The sequence below is a fragment of the Vanessa atalanta genome, chromosome 2 (genome assembly GCF_905147765.1).
Source record: "Vanessa atalanta chromosome 2, ilVanAtal1.2, whole genome shotgun sequence".
Taxonomy (NCBI): domain Eukaryota; kingdom Metazoa; phylum Arthropoda; class Insecta; order Lepidoptera; family Nymphalidae; genus Vanessa; species Vanessa atalanta.
In genome coordinates, this window is record NC_061872.1 from 7,701,544 (window position 1) to 7,716,312 (window position 14,769).

General features: G+C 30.0%; 1 protein-coding gene across 1 annotated transcript; it reads right to left on the reverse strand.

Moving 5' to 3' along the window:
* Positions 1-11,394: 11,394 nt before the first annotated feature.
* Positions 11,395-14,704, reverse strand: LOC125071087 (bystin). Its single transcript, XM_047681181.1, has 8 exons — positions 14,475-14,704; positions 14,291-14,405; positions 13,738-13,978; positions 13,255-13,411; positions 12,784-12,975; positions 12,376-12,584; positions 11,833-11,983; positions 11,395-11,528 (listed from the first exon to the last, which is right to left on the reverse strand). The coding sequence occupies exons 1-8, from the start codon at positions 14,607-14,609 to the stop codon at positions 11,448-11,450; spliced, it is 1,281 nt and encodes a 426-aa protein (XP_047537137.1). The 5' UTR covers positions 14,610-14,704; the 3' UTR covers positions 11,395-11,447.
* Between the last annotated feature and the right edge of the window lie 65 nt (positions 14,705-14,769).

Sequence of the window (14,769 nt, forward strand, 5' to 3'; positions counted from 1 at the left end):
CGCGCCGCGGCCGCGCTTTCACTTCTGCCGGCGCATCACGCGTGCGCGCCGCGACGACGCAAGGACCTTCCTCTGACGCGCCCGACCCGACGCATGGACCAATTTTGTACTTTCGTCGACGCCTATATCGACACGTCCTCGCGATCTATCGAGCGGACCGACGCTGGTCGCTCGCACCGAGTCCATTTGTATTTAAATTACACGGTTTGATGCCGTAGTAAGTAACTGAATAGTGTCCAAGTTTGGGTCGAATAAAAATTGGCCTTAGTTCGAAAAAATGTTCGCATTCTTTAGTATAACCGTATTTGTATAATATATGAGTGTTTTGACTTGCAATAATCGGCGAATGCATCGGGTGCTTTAATTTTGTTGTAGATTACAACCATTATACATAATGACGAGTGGTTATTTATAATATACAATAGCACTATCTAAAGATATTATGGATCTCGTTTTTCGTTAGTCTATCTGCAATCGTCGACGTTCAACCCAGTCGAAGGATTCCATGGATCTAAATGATAATATAAGTTTAGGTCTGAACTCAGCTGCACAGAATGAAGTTATAAGACTGAGACACTACGTAATACCGTGAACTGTATTTCCAGAAGAGAGTAAACGATAAACGCTTTCTACCCGTCCTTGCTCCTTGCCTTTACATTGTAGCTAGGTAATATCTAACACTACTTTGATCAAACATTTTGGAATGCTCCTTGTGGAAGTGCGTTTATGAAAATTTGCTTGTCATAATTATAGACGTATGTACCATATAAATTTCGATGTTACGTACCCATGGATATTTTATCAAACTATTTTTTAATTTATTTACCCAAACTTTGACTGAATAACGACTACTTTTGATTACGATTGTTTTCTAGTCATACATAAAATTAATTTAATAATGAATCAAACTTGTTAGTAAGAGTTTTTTATTTAAATTTATTTATTTTATTAAATATACATAATTATAAAACAATAATAAATATATTTAAAACTAAATAAACGACAACTTTTAAGAGCGTATTTCACGTAATTTCGTTCAATGTGTGAATTATTGCTAAATTGTGGCTCAAAAATTATATATTTATGTGTTAATTATATAATCATAGTTACCAAGTAAGTCATTTCGCCAATATATCATATAAGCAATAATAAAAATACATAATCGTAAGGGCAGATCTCAAGACTAACATTTCAGCGGCTGTACCACCACAAATCTAAGCTTACTTTGATTCTTCGCTTAATCTGACCGTTCATATGTAGAACATCGTATACGTATTACATTTTTGAAGCCTACTTCATTTTTCATTTTCGTTTTGCCGTATGTTATCGTGATTGAAAAATTACATACACGAATCATATAGTTCAACAGAAATCACACAATGCTATTAATTTCTATCAATGAATGAAATCGAAACTTGCTTATTATGTTGGAGTATTATGTCTTACTTTGACCATTATTAAGCCTTTTAGGATTATCAACGCGAGAGTGATTAATTAAACGAAGGTATTATCTATTATAAAATTACAAAAATAGGTGTTACGTTACCAATAAACTGATTCCAAGATAGATAAATTTGCGTTATTTTAAAATCATCGTTGCGCGATAACATAGCGACAGTATTGTCGACGTTTACGCGACAACATATTTCTAAATCGGATATAGGTTTTGGTTAAGATATTTACGAGTCTAAAATTATGTTTATAATAAGACATAACATTGAATTATATAGCATAACAATGTTTAGCTAAAAACCTTCTCTGAAATACCTTGTATGTAATGTTACAAATTTCATGTCAAGATATTCAGTAGATTTTGGCTGAAAAGCAACGCTATTATTTATAGATACAGACACTAAGACATACAGTTAGTATAAAAGTCCCTTATACTAAAGAACGTCGATAATTTAATGAGCGACCCTTCGAGAATATATACATCTATACTTTATTAGGACGAAAAAAAATCGTAACGTATTCATTAATTTTATACGTACATAGCAAAATTTATATACAATTGCATTTTGTCTTGAATCTTGATGAAAATGAAAATGAATTAGTCTTAACTGCAGAATTACTTTATTGAATGAATAACACATAGATTGTCCTATGCAAAACATTGTACATCTAAACAAGGTCCATAAAGACAATATTTCAATCAATTACTTTATAACATTTTAATACCTTCGTTGTACTATGCATATACGGTCAGATTTAATACATATATCATATCTATAAAGAAGATCACACTATTTAAATTATTACTTTAAAATAACTAACGATTACCTATAAACTTTAATATTTATCTGTATGACTAAACAAAAAGCTGAAAGATTCATACGTAACACTCAAATAACATTTATACTTTTTTTTGTAAATCCATTACAATATTTATACAAAACAGAGGGAGTTTTCAAAACTAATTATATAAAAACTTTAAATACTACGCACGGTACGCGTATTACCTGACTATAATTAAAGGTCTAATTAAAAAAATATATTTAAAAAAAAATGTTATAATTACTTCGTGCTAAGCTAAAAATGTTTCAATAATAAGATAGAGCTTTTTACTGTTTACTTCATTGAAGATAATGTGCCCACGCGCATTAACGTAAAATAAACTATTTAAGCAATTTTTTATTATATTTTCGACCCATTTTAAATCGTTTTGTATGAATATTGTGTAGGTACGTTTGAATTAATTTACGTCACTCACGAACCACTAAAGACATTTTGTGTTTCTTTTTGTAAAAAAAAAAATAATTAAAAAAATAGAGCCACTTTAAATATAATATAAAAAAAAACTTCTTAAATACTTTTTTTTACATTCCATTAAACCGTAATTCGTAGAGTAATATTGTTAGGTAGAATATATAGAACGTAAGTCGGTCAATTGCAAATCGTACTAAGTAGTATGTACACCTTAACTCAAATCTTTACTATTTAAAAATATCCGTTGCTTTGCTATAATACTATAGTTCGCTTTAATTAGAAACCTACTTGCTTTCGTAGGTGTAGTTTCATAAGATATATACGTAGTTACTTGTAATGCAAATGTTTGAATCGTACTATTTAGGTACTTTTGTTTAGCCCATTTGAAAGTTTATTCCATGTTTAAATCACTTTAATAACCTAACTCTACCTTACCTAGTCCTAGAAATTAAAAAAAAAAATTGATGCGCTTGTTTCTATTCTCTTGGTACTTACTCAAAAAATTGGTAGTACTTAACAATTAAACGAGGTTTTTGGTGTCATTAATAGAAATCACACATTCTGTTTTTTACCTGAAATTACCTATTAGCCAACAAATAGATGAGCAATCTGACTATAAATACAACTATGAATCAAAAATAATATTTTTCGTTAGGTACTGACGTACGTTACAATAAATCAATTTATGAAAATATCATTCAGAAATAGTGCTTGTTGCATTGGGGCCTTCGCGTTACAAAAAGATTTAAAAAAACAATCACATTATTTTTTTCTTTTATTATAGAGATATCTTGAAAACTCTATTTCTTTATAAAAATTATGTAAATCCTTATAATTTTGGGTATTCGTACATCTTCATCTCTGATTAAGGATTAACTAATTTTACTTTATTCTGAATAGTGATTGACCGATGGCAGTCGATGTGCAATAGATGACCAATATGCTAAGTCAAAGGCAATTAAGAAAAGCTTTATTAATGGCGGACATACTTATTATAGTCTACACTATAAACGTGCTTATGACGCTTACGTCTCAGATACGTAATTCTAAGAAATAAATATAATGTATTTGTATTTATCTCTTAGCACGTTCTACACGATCCCGTTAACATATTAGACACACCGACCCCGTCGGCGAGGTCGAGGTCCCTAATTCGTTTCGACTCGTCGAAGCTTAGCCGTATGACGACTCATAATGCACACATTTTCATCCTTCCTACGTCGATAGCGTCGGTCCTTAGAAGAGGCCCTCAGGTCGCGTGTACTCTAAGCCCTTAAATGGGCTCTGAACACCCAGCGTGGGTATTTTAACTCGCCTCCTCGCACGTTGACTCCGCCGTGGAGGCCATTCGGGCCAAAAGCAATACACTGTCCGAAAAAAAAGATATGACGTTGTCTTATACTAAGTAATAGTAAATATGAATACAAAGTAATATATATTTGTTTAACAAATATATTGTCGCTTTTTTTCAACCATTAAGAGTATAGCACTCTAATATTTGTGCGTGAAAAGTGCGTTGGTGTCAGATGGAATGTGATTTGCCGCTAGCTATAAATCTTTTCTTTATTGTCATAGGTTTTACCAGATTGATTGTCTATTATGATGGAATGCCTTGTCGAAAAGTATGTAATTAATTTAACTACTTCTTGCATGGCTACATTATCGAGCGAAACGTTGGTTTCGTATTGAGGCGATGAATACGTTGTGTTCAAAAGGCCAACTTATTTGTTATTTCTAAGGCTCGCGGCTCCGCGAATTTGACTCCATGTCATAATTCTCGATAAAATTAAGAACTTGTTTGTTTTCTCCACTCAAGACGTGGTAATAAGAATGTGGCCACTCGCACAAACTGACAAACCCCTTGATACTCGTTACCGTATCGACAGCGACTATTCTTGTGTCGTTACTATCGCGACATCACGCAATCCTTACTAGTTATGAATCCCGATAATGTAGCAAGCAAATGACATTTTGTTTTTATTTACATAATGACTTTGTTTTCATACATTCACACATCCTCTAAATAACAGTCCTATAGATAAATAATTAATCATACGGTTAAGTAAAGACTTATGAATTAGATATAAAAAATCCTAAAATAATTAGGTACAATATTTTAGAAATTGGCGAAAACAAATTACTTTTAATAAATTAACTCATATCATATAATTTTCAAATACATTGAAAATATATTTAAGCTACGATTAAGGAAGATTAATTTTACTTGGTGTATTATTTAATTAATTATACATTTAGGTTCTTGTATATTACTAAAATTAAAATTTACTACATAAACGTGATGGAACATACTTTAAATATTAGAGTATTTATATATCGAGATAGAGTGTCGCACTACCAAAGAACTAAAAATTTATCATCTTAGTGTGCGTGAGAGCTACGCATGTAGTTATGGCTAACTGTTGATCACTATTTATCGACGCGTTCTCAGCTTTGACAGTCTAACTAGGTATTTAAATAATCAAAGATTGAAATACATTACACTTTCATTTTATCTTAACGAGCTATAGAGCAACTTTAAAGTGTTACAAATGATTAACAAAAAGTATCACACTTCATCACTTTTACGAGCAATGTTCCTCTTTCCAAAAAATGGTATTCGTACTATATATCAAAAAACTTAGTTATTGTTTTGTCTCATACTACACTAACTTTTTTCAAAATACCTTTTCATTCATTTAATATATAACATTAAGACATTACAGACATTGAAACAGTATTATAAACGCATAGCAAAAAATAATCCAAAGGAAAACAAAAAGTCGAGATGGTTATGAATACATGCAATATTTTATATAATGAGTTTTGACCATAGACGCATAAACTGGACTGAGTTGATTTCAGTAAGTAATTACAGAAAGTACAGTGCGAAGGAAACGAAGCAAGATTACTTGTAGATATCAGTCTTAAATTCTAAGTTTTTTTCGAGAATTCCATATAAACTACCACGTCTCAGACTTTCGCCTCAAGCACTGTGACCCTATCCTGTCAGATATTATACAAAAGTGTTGGCAGCCCCGTCAAGCACACTAAGCTCCAGGGTGCAAGTAGTATGTTTTCGATGTCCGCCATAAAAATGTAAGAGATCTCCAGAGATCGACACGTTTGATCTATGGCTTGACCATTATCGGCGAACCCAAAGCGAGATTTTTGCACCCCCTGGATGAAGGGTATAAGTGATAACCTGGCAGCCTCTCGAAAAAAGGTGGTTTTGTGAGAATATTGCACAGTCCATTCTTGTTCATTGAATTGAAGTAACGTGTTGTTGCCAGTGAATTAAAATGGAATATAAAGTAGTGGCAACTATAACATATTTATTAATTAACTAAATTAAATTTATAATTTATCTTTTATGCTTAGGATTTTGACCGGCACTTTGTCACATCGATTTATCATTCATAGTTAGTATCTAGTACAATATGTTACTGATTGTAGCGTATTTTATTTTTTAGCAATGCAAGCGTTAATACATGATTTAAAATAAAATGAAATTCGATACCATCAACTTCGTTAATCTATTAAACCTACTTTAAATGCTAATTGAATAACTGAATATTCCATGTTTCCTTGTATATTGTATTTTATCTGTGTACGTATTCAAATAATCAGTTGCTCTTTTTTGTATGAAACCTTCTTTTGTAAGAATGAACCTAAAAAAAATCATACATAGAAAATCATCAAAAATAGCGATCAAAATTTGCTATTTTGAGATAATTTTCTCTAAGATAAATTAATAATGTCGATTGAAAACTCTTACCTAAGGCTCAAACTTACATAATTTTACCTCTATCCGTGACTGGTAATACGAACGCATTGATCACTTGTACATACTTATTTTTATCAGACTATAGTGTACTTGTAAGTTGACTTGTTCAAGCAGCAATAACAAAGTTCTGTTTACTCTTCCTGTGTAAGAGTAACATCACTGTAATTATAAACATTTAAATTATGGTTATAAAATAAATGCTGCAAACCTTAGCATAAGTGGACTTATGCAAAATTGTTCAGTATATCATTTTAAAAATTGTTGCCTTGAAATAATTTTAGTCACAAAAAACTGGTTGTTTCAGCTTTGAATAATCACACATTTATATTGTTCTAGAGTATTATATTGATAAGTTTAGTATTTTATATTTCAAAAACATTTGAAGCGCAAAGTTAAGGCGTGCGTGCATAATAATAATAATTAGTAATTTTGTCTGTGATCGAAATTTTATATTGTTAAGCTGAAAATAAGCACACGTAAATACTAAGTTTGATCGCTAATAATATGTTTCATGAATTCTTTGAAATCAATTATTGATTTTATATTTATGTAATTATATGAATAATATAGTCTAATTATGTTTTACTGTTGCATTGAGAAAATAACGAGAATAAGTCTTATGTTTTTAGTGATCTTGTTTACGGAACAAGTTAGTAGTAACAAAACAAATTTAATATAAAACAACACACACCGTTGGCTGGTTGATGAGTTGGTTTTCATATTAAAATAAGCTACCATGACAATACAACCTCGGGGCGTATTAAACTTAGCTTACATACAAGTCATCAAATTGCAATTGAATCTTGAACTGTGTGTGATTTATTGCGTGGGCAGCTGTATCTGCAAACTGCGAACGCAAACCTAAGTACCTAATATCTACGAACATACTTAAACAATACACTGCGTGAGTCGATGTCTGGAACTTTCGATTTACTAATTAACTAAAGAAACAAACGACACTCAATAATGTGGCGTACTGTCGAGTGTCGAAAATCGAAATTAAAAAAAAAAGACTAAGACCTACGTACCTCTATACATAACACATCTAGAGATTTTTTAACAGAACTGAAACCGATAACACAAACATATATCGCACAATAATAAATAATCAATACATAGGTTACATCGTAAACAAGATTCACTAAAAACATAATAATCATATTTATGCTTACTTATTTGTAATTTTATGTAAAATATTTTACTATCTTTTATATAAGCATTGTTATTTCTTTCATCTATTTCACTTTGATATTTAATTTCATAAAATTGTGAATACAACTTTTAATAACCTGATGTTATCATTTACAATATGTGCTCATTACGTTTTGTTACACAAAAGATTTAAGCATGTTGCGTGTTACTGTGCGTCGCATAGTGCTGGCCCCGACTATAAATAGTTATATGATGATGGCTAAATTAAATTTATGAGAATGTAGAATAATAATAAAAATCTATCAGCATTTAAGGAACCGTTAATAGATAATAATCATACAAGTAACGCTACATACAATTGTTAAATAAATGTTTCGCCGTTGGATGTACGATTATTACCTATTAATTTATTCCCTGATTATAACTTCGAATATGACAAATATCTTTAAAATTGTAACATAACGGCATAAGGCTATAAACACAGTATATTGCTAATATTATTACGTCAGGGTACGGTAGCTAAGTTGTTATAACTTTGCATAAATAATACGGAGCTTTGAATGACTATTTAATGTACAACCCGACTGCAATGTTTAGTAAATTTTAATTTTTATATTTATTCCAAATAATATATTATATTGTGATAATAGTACACTACCGTAACTCAACATGGCACTCATAAGATAGTATCATTTTATTAAACACATTTATAATAATCACAAATATCACTCCGCTTTTAGAATAAATGTATACGACATTATTAGAAAAAGCGGTCGGGTATTTTTACTTTTATTATATTTAAGCTTTTTCTATAGATGGTATCATCGCTTGCTTCCTATTCAGATAGAAATTTAGAATCTAACAAATTACATCTAGCTTGTAAAATATTACAACGATTATGATTTAATATTACTTCTGAAGTTTTCTTATTGTACAAACTGAACGATTTTAACAGCTTAATTAATTAAAAAGTAACTAAAATTAATGCTTTATAAGTACTTTTTATACCATATTATTATTAATAGGTATTTGTTCGTTATTGTTACATTAATGAACGAACTGTAAAATGCTATACGTGTCCTTAAGTCATTGTAACTAAACCGAAGCACATTAGCCAAATTATAGTTGAATGAATATTGAACAGCGCAAAATTCTCGTTGAGTACGTAAATAAATTCAGTGAAAATAAAAATATCACGCACATGCGAGTTGTTGTTTTATTTATTTTACTGTAACTGTGTTATATTATTGTGAAAGAGTTGGTTAGCATATGGACATATAGTCATTTGCTCAATAGGTTTGCTTTTATTTCTATAGGGATTCATGTTTCATCTTTACATCGGTAAATTTTGCTTTGAAATAAAATAATTCACTTATCATGTTAAGATTATTAAGCTAAACGAAAAAAAACACTAGTGAATAATTTGCTAATCGTTATAATATTAAGTTCGTATATACATACATATACACATTTAATTAAGTATAACAAAGGGAATTAAAATAAAAAAACAGTTTAGTCAATGATTACATATTTCAATTCATTGAATTAAGCTGAGACAAAACTTCGCGTTTATATAAAGGACTTTCGTACACTTTTTTCTCTCTCTCTCTTTAAAATTAATTATTTTATAAATTGTAACAATTTAGTAAATTGCAATTAAGATTCCTATTTAATTCTGCCCATCTACAGCTGGAGCTCTTCAAAATAAGACCATAGCCGATCTTCTACGTGCAGCTATTGTCCAATAATCACTGGGACCAAAATTGGCTTAGGTACGCTATTAATATATAAGATTTATTTGTATTATAACTAATATTTCATAATAACTTATATTTACTTACTAGCAAACCTTTTAGTTGAAGTTAGTAGCACTGGTCAGAATTATTCGACATGACTAATATCTGTGCTCACTGCTCAGACTCTGTTATCTGTATGTCAATTGTCAAGCGTCAGCTGTCTGTAAGAATTAAAGTGTGACATTGACGAAATAATCTGTGCCCTGTCGGGCTGTCGGCACAACTAAAAGCCTTTAAACTAAGAATTGAAAATGTATAAGATTTTTGTCTATCTGTAACTTAAACTTATAACTATTATTTGTTTACTTGTAAACGTCAAACGTGTTTCCAAATATAATTTAATGAAATAATTTTATAGATTTCTGAAAAAATAACCTAATCATTGTAATAACTTTTAAGATAACCAGAGATACCTACCTAATGTTTACAACTTATAGTTAAAATGGACAACCATAACACTTCTGGAAGAGTGAAATGCCATAAATGCCGACATGTTTTGCTGGAAAAATTAAAAACACACGTAGCGCCTTGTAATGAAACATGTGTTAGTTACAATAATAGGAACTTCTTATACTTACTGGAAGACCAGTTACCTACATGGATAAGTCAAAAGGTTGAAGCAGAGCAATGGACTAGAGGAAAATTGCATTGTGAAAATTGTGGATGTAAACTGGGATCATTTGACTTTTTGGCAGGAAGAAAATGTGATTGTGGTAGTTCGGTTTTGCCACCAATTTATTTAGTAACTAGTCAAGTAGACATCCCTGTTGCATTACCAAATTTATGATAATGCAAAAATTTTTTTTAAAAAAATCATCTATTAAACACATGTCATTAAATAGAAATATATTGTATGCGCACATTTTTGTATTTGTTTTGAATATGTTTATGTTCTCTATCTTCCTCGAAATCACGATAAATTTTGAAACTAAATAAAATAATTCCTATGGAGTACATTTATTTATTATTTAATTAATACAATAATTATAACTTGAGACATTCGATATATAATTTAGAAATTATTAAATATATAATTCATTCAATTTACTATCAGCAATCTTTTAAGCCTTTATGACTCAATATGCATCTAACAATGGTTATCAGTCCACAATTTAAGAACCAGAGAAAATGTTCAAATTAACTAAAGCTTAAAAATCCAAGAGGGGAGAAAAATTTAAGCAAACAGCTTAAATTACATGCTTTTATCACTGTGGAAAGAAAATGACATACAAACATATTGTCCTATGTAAAGTAGTATTATGTCATTTTTGAGATATCTGTGTGATATCTGATAACTTTTTGACAGTGCAAGTCATATTATGGTCTTCAAAGGCAACATTTTACATGGAAATGTATTTGGTGGGATTTCATTTATTTTTGTAAGTTGGTTGTGTCAACTTTTTTTACTTTTTTGGGGTGTATTTCTTGCATATCAGAGGCGCCTTTTATTAGAACCTGATCTCTATCTTAGCCTTTTTTCTTTATAAATTGGAGGAGTCGCTTACAAACTTTCATTTCCCAATTTAAGGAATTTGGGGGTAAAAGTTACATGTTTTATTATTTATAATATTTTTGTTGTTCTAATACTAGCTTAGGTACTTACCAAATTTCAACTTTCTAAAACATTAGGAAATAAGGATTTTGATGATCGTCAGTAAGTCTGTAACGAAACCAAGGTTTTTTAGATATCAATAAATTCTAAAGTATAAGAACTATGCAATCAAAACGTTATATTTTTAATAAGTCCGCTATTGAAAAAGTATCCCGAGAATTTTGTTTTGTATTATTCAACCCAAGTTGGGTTTGAATAATACCAGATATTTATAATTATTAATTAATAAGGGTTCAAAAAAACAGAAAAAGGGTACGTAGTTTCGCTTGATTCGACTTGCACTACCATGCCGGCTGATATAACACATTATGAAAGTCCTAATAGTAAATTAAAACAAGTTTCTTTATTATACCATCAGTATATTTCAATTCCGACGCAATAATTTATTTACATATAACTATTCTACAGCCATACAGTTTTGTAAGGTTTCATTAATTTCAATATCACGGCATTTGGCTGCGTGTAATTCGCGTCGAACCTGCAATAAATATTTGGAGTCCAGTGATTTGTATGCTTAATTTAATTCCTGAAGTTCCCTACTTCTGTGTAAAATATTCATTATGATCTAATCTAATCAATAGTTTTATGGTGATGAAGTAAAAAATAGATTAAGGAGTATTATAATTTATAGGTAAATAAATATACTAACTATTATATTTGATTTCAAGAACTTGGTTGTGGTTTTTGTTTATGAGATTTACTTAAATTATGTATTTGATTAATAATAAAACAGTAAAATAATATATAAGTATTTCTGTTGCTGTGTTTTGATTAAAACTTACTTCATGAGTTATTGTAGGATGTGACTGTTTCCTTAGCAGTTCTAAAAGTGCATCCCGTTGCTCTGTTGAAATATCAGCTTTATATCTTTGAACGAAAGTAAGTAAGGCCTGATGCCATAGGACGGGTAGAGATCTAGACTCATTTTGAAACCTTAAAATATAAAAGGAAATAATAATAGAAGGTTGGTAATACAATTTTAAATATAAACTAACTTAAATAACAGTTTAAGCTTGATCTTAATATAATATAACATAGCTTCATGGTGTTCTTAGCTGGAGTGCATAAAAACTGAAAAATAATATTAATGCTTTTTTCTGTCTGTTCTTTTCATGGTAACTGTAATCCTAATGAACACTTTCGTAAAATCTGTATGATTTTAAGTTGAAACTAAACTTAACTTCTGTCTTTTTACTATATTCTGTTACTTTTGATTTGATGTTAGGACATTGTTCAAGCAATGTCTATTAGCTGTGACTTGTCAATTATAAAACTTGTTCAGCAATGTTAGTCTTCTATTTATTTTAAGAACATGAAATATTTACCTTAAGAAATGAAAAACCACTGAATCCACGACTCTGTATGGTAGTGCATATTTCTTATCAAAAAGTATTCTTAAAAATATTGAATTTGCACCAGTATATTCCATTTCTGCTATTTTTAAAAGGGCAGCACTAGAGTGAAGAACCGGTACTGAGTTCCGAGCCAGAACTGAACCAACTATTATAGCTTCACGCAAAGTGCAATCACCAGCCTACATGAAAAATAGGTTAAATATTTATTGACATCTTATTAAATTTAATTTAATAACAATGATTCCTCTACAGTTCTACATTATACTCCAAGGGTAAGTAGAGTAATTATAAACAAATGTTAGATTTACATATTTCATGCAATTTGTTAGTACTGTTCTTAAATACTAGTATAAAATAAATTAAGTTTATTAAACTTACTTCTAACAGAGGTAATAATATTCCCTTCATAAAGGCTCCTGGCTTAAACAACGCCTTTCTTAGAGATTGATATAGGTGAAAATTCAATCTCTTATATTCAGCAAGATCATCTCGGACACGAGGAAGGAGTACTAAATTGTAAAATCTCTGTGCCATTTTTTCTTTTAAATTTGAAGCAAATATTCTCGTTGCCTAAAATAAATAACAGTTATTAATTAGTTCAGAAAATACTTTGAATATTACCAGAGTAAACACCAAAGAAATCTTATTCTTATAATGTTATACATATATATAATTTATTTTTAGTATATAACTCAACTTAGATGAAATATAGATAAAACTGGATTGTGTAAATGCTTTTGCAATCTATAATTATTAGAGTAGGTACATAAAGTGCCTGTAGAGATAGCCATCCTTTTTTCTACATCGTAATCTTATATAATATATAATGTAATGTATAGTAACACATACCTGGTACATAGCTGCTGCAGACCATATTGTAGGTTCTGTTATGTACAGTATTTGTTCCCAATTTTGTAGATGTGGTATCATTTTAAAAGCTTTAGGCAATTTGCCTGATCTATACTTTTGTAAAACATCTCGGACACCTTGATACATTGTCCTTATTCTGGAAAAATATTTATTCATCAAAGTAATTATATAAATTCACGATATAATTGATCGAGAGTTTGAATAATCTATTATATTAATTAGGTATTTGTGAAAAAATCGGAACCATGGAAGTAAAATTAAAATGGTTACGAGTCCGTAAGTGGACTAGTGTAGTATTATAAATAGATATATTTTAATCAAGAGCTGTTTACAGAATTAATATAGATCTATTTCAATGTTTATTTATGGCTACTCCTTCTTCAATTGTAATAGGCCATATGTACATATTTGCATGAGAGTAATAAACATCTTATCAAAGATTATGATATAATTAAATAATACCTTGGATCAATATTTTGCAATTTCAAAGTTTCTACATCAGAGAACTGTGTTTGTAATTCTGTATGTTTGTCTGTGATTTTATCTTTTATAATATCTGCTAATGTCCTTGTTTTTTCTGGTTTAGCCGACATAAACATTTTAAGCGCCTCTTCATCCTCTTCATTAATTTCAATATTGTCATAGTAAGTATCTGGCTCCAAATCATCATTATCTGAACCCTCTTCATTATCTGATCCTGCATCTATAATTGTTATTGTATTTCTTCTTTAAATGTGTTATGGATGTTTAGGAAGAAAAACATATATACAGAAAAGAGAAACATTGACTTTTGATACCAGATTCTCATAAAAATGTGTAGTATTTGGTAGGTACAGTTGTTACTTACAATAACACAAAATTATTCACAAATTTTGCCTTTTTCTATTAAGAAACTATTATTTCTAAAACCACTGCTACCAAATACTACTACTATAAAAAAAAGTCTACTCAAAATAACTATGAGTATGTAATGGAGATAAATAACAATATACATTAACAATTAATAAGAAAATACCAATGAATGATACTGGAAGCGCGTTTGTTGAAGATGATTGACCTCCACTGCCCAATTCGACTTGCTGCCTACGTGCAGCTTTCAAAATTTTACTGGATAAGTCTGCGTTAACAAACTGAAAAAATACGTTATAATATACTTATAAAGAACCCTAGCATGGCTCAAGATTTGTTTTGTTCCTTACATCTTCGTCATCATCATGTCTGTTTTTTTCTTTACTTCTATTTTTATTTTTTACTGAATTCGAGGCTTCGATTTGATCAGCAAGAGCTACATTTTTCGCTACTTGGGATGGTTTAAGTTTTTTAGCTTTTCCCATTTTCAAATACACAAACTTATGAACAAAATCAGAAAAAAATTACAACAACACGTGCGTTACAATTTACTTTTGACAATCGACTTGACGTTGACAGTGACACTGACGTATGATTTTTAGCCTGCTTTCCAAAACATCACTCGTTTACAATTGTGCAAACAAA

Bases quoted from the DNA above. Each gene is read 5' to 3' on its own strand.
- LOC125071087 (XM_047681181.1), bottom strand. From the start codon at position 14,609: ATGGGAAAAGCTAAAAAACTTAAACCATCCCAAGTAGCGAAAAATGTA. The intron at 12,585-12,783 runs GTAAGTTTAATA...TTTTTCATGTAG, and splicing joins TATTATTACCTCTGTTAGAA to GCTGGTGATTGCACTTTGCG. The intron at 11,984-12,375 runs GTAAATATTTCA...TTATATTTTAAG, and splicing joins GTGGTTTTTCATTTCTTAAG to GTTTCAAAATGAGTCTAGAT.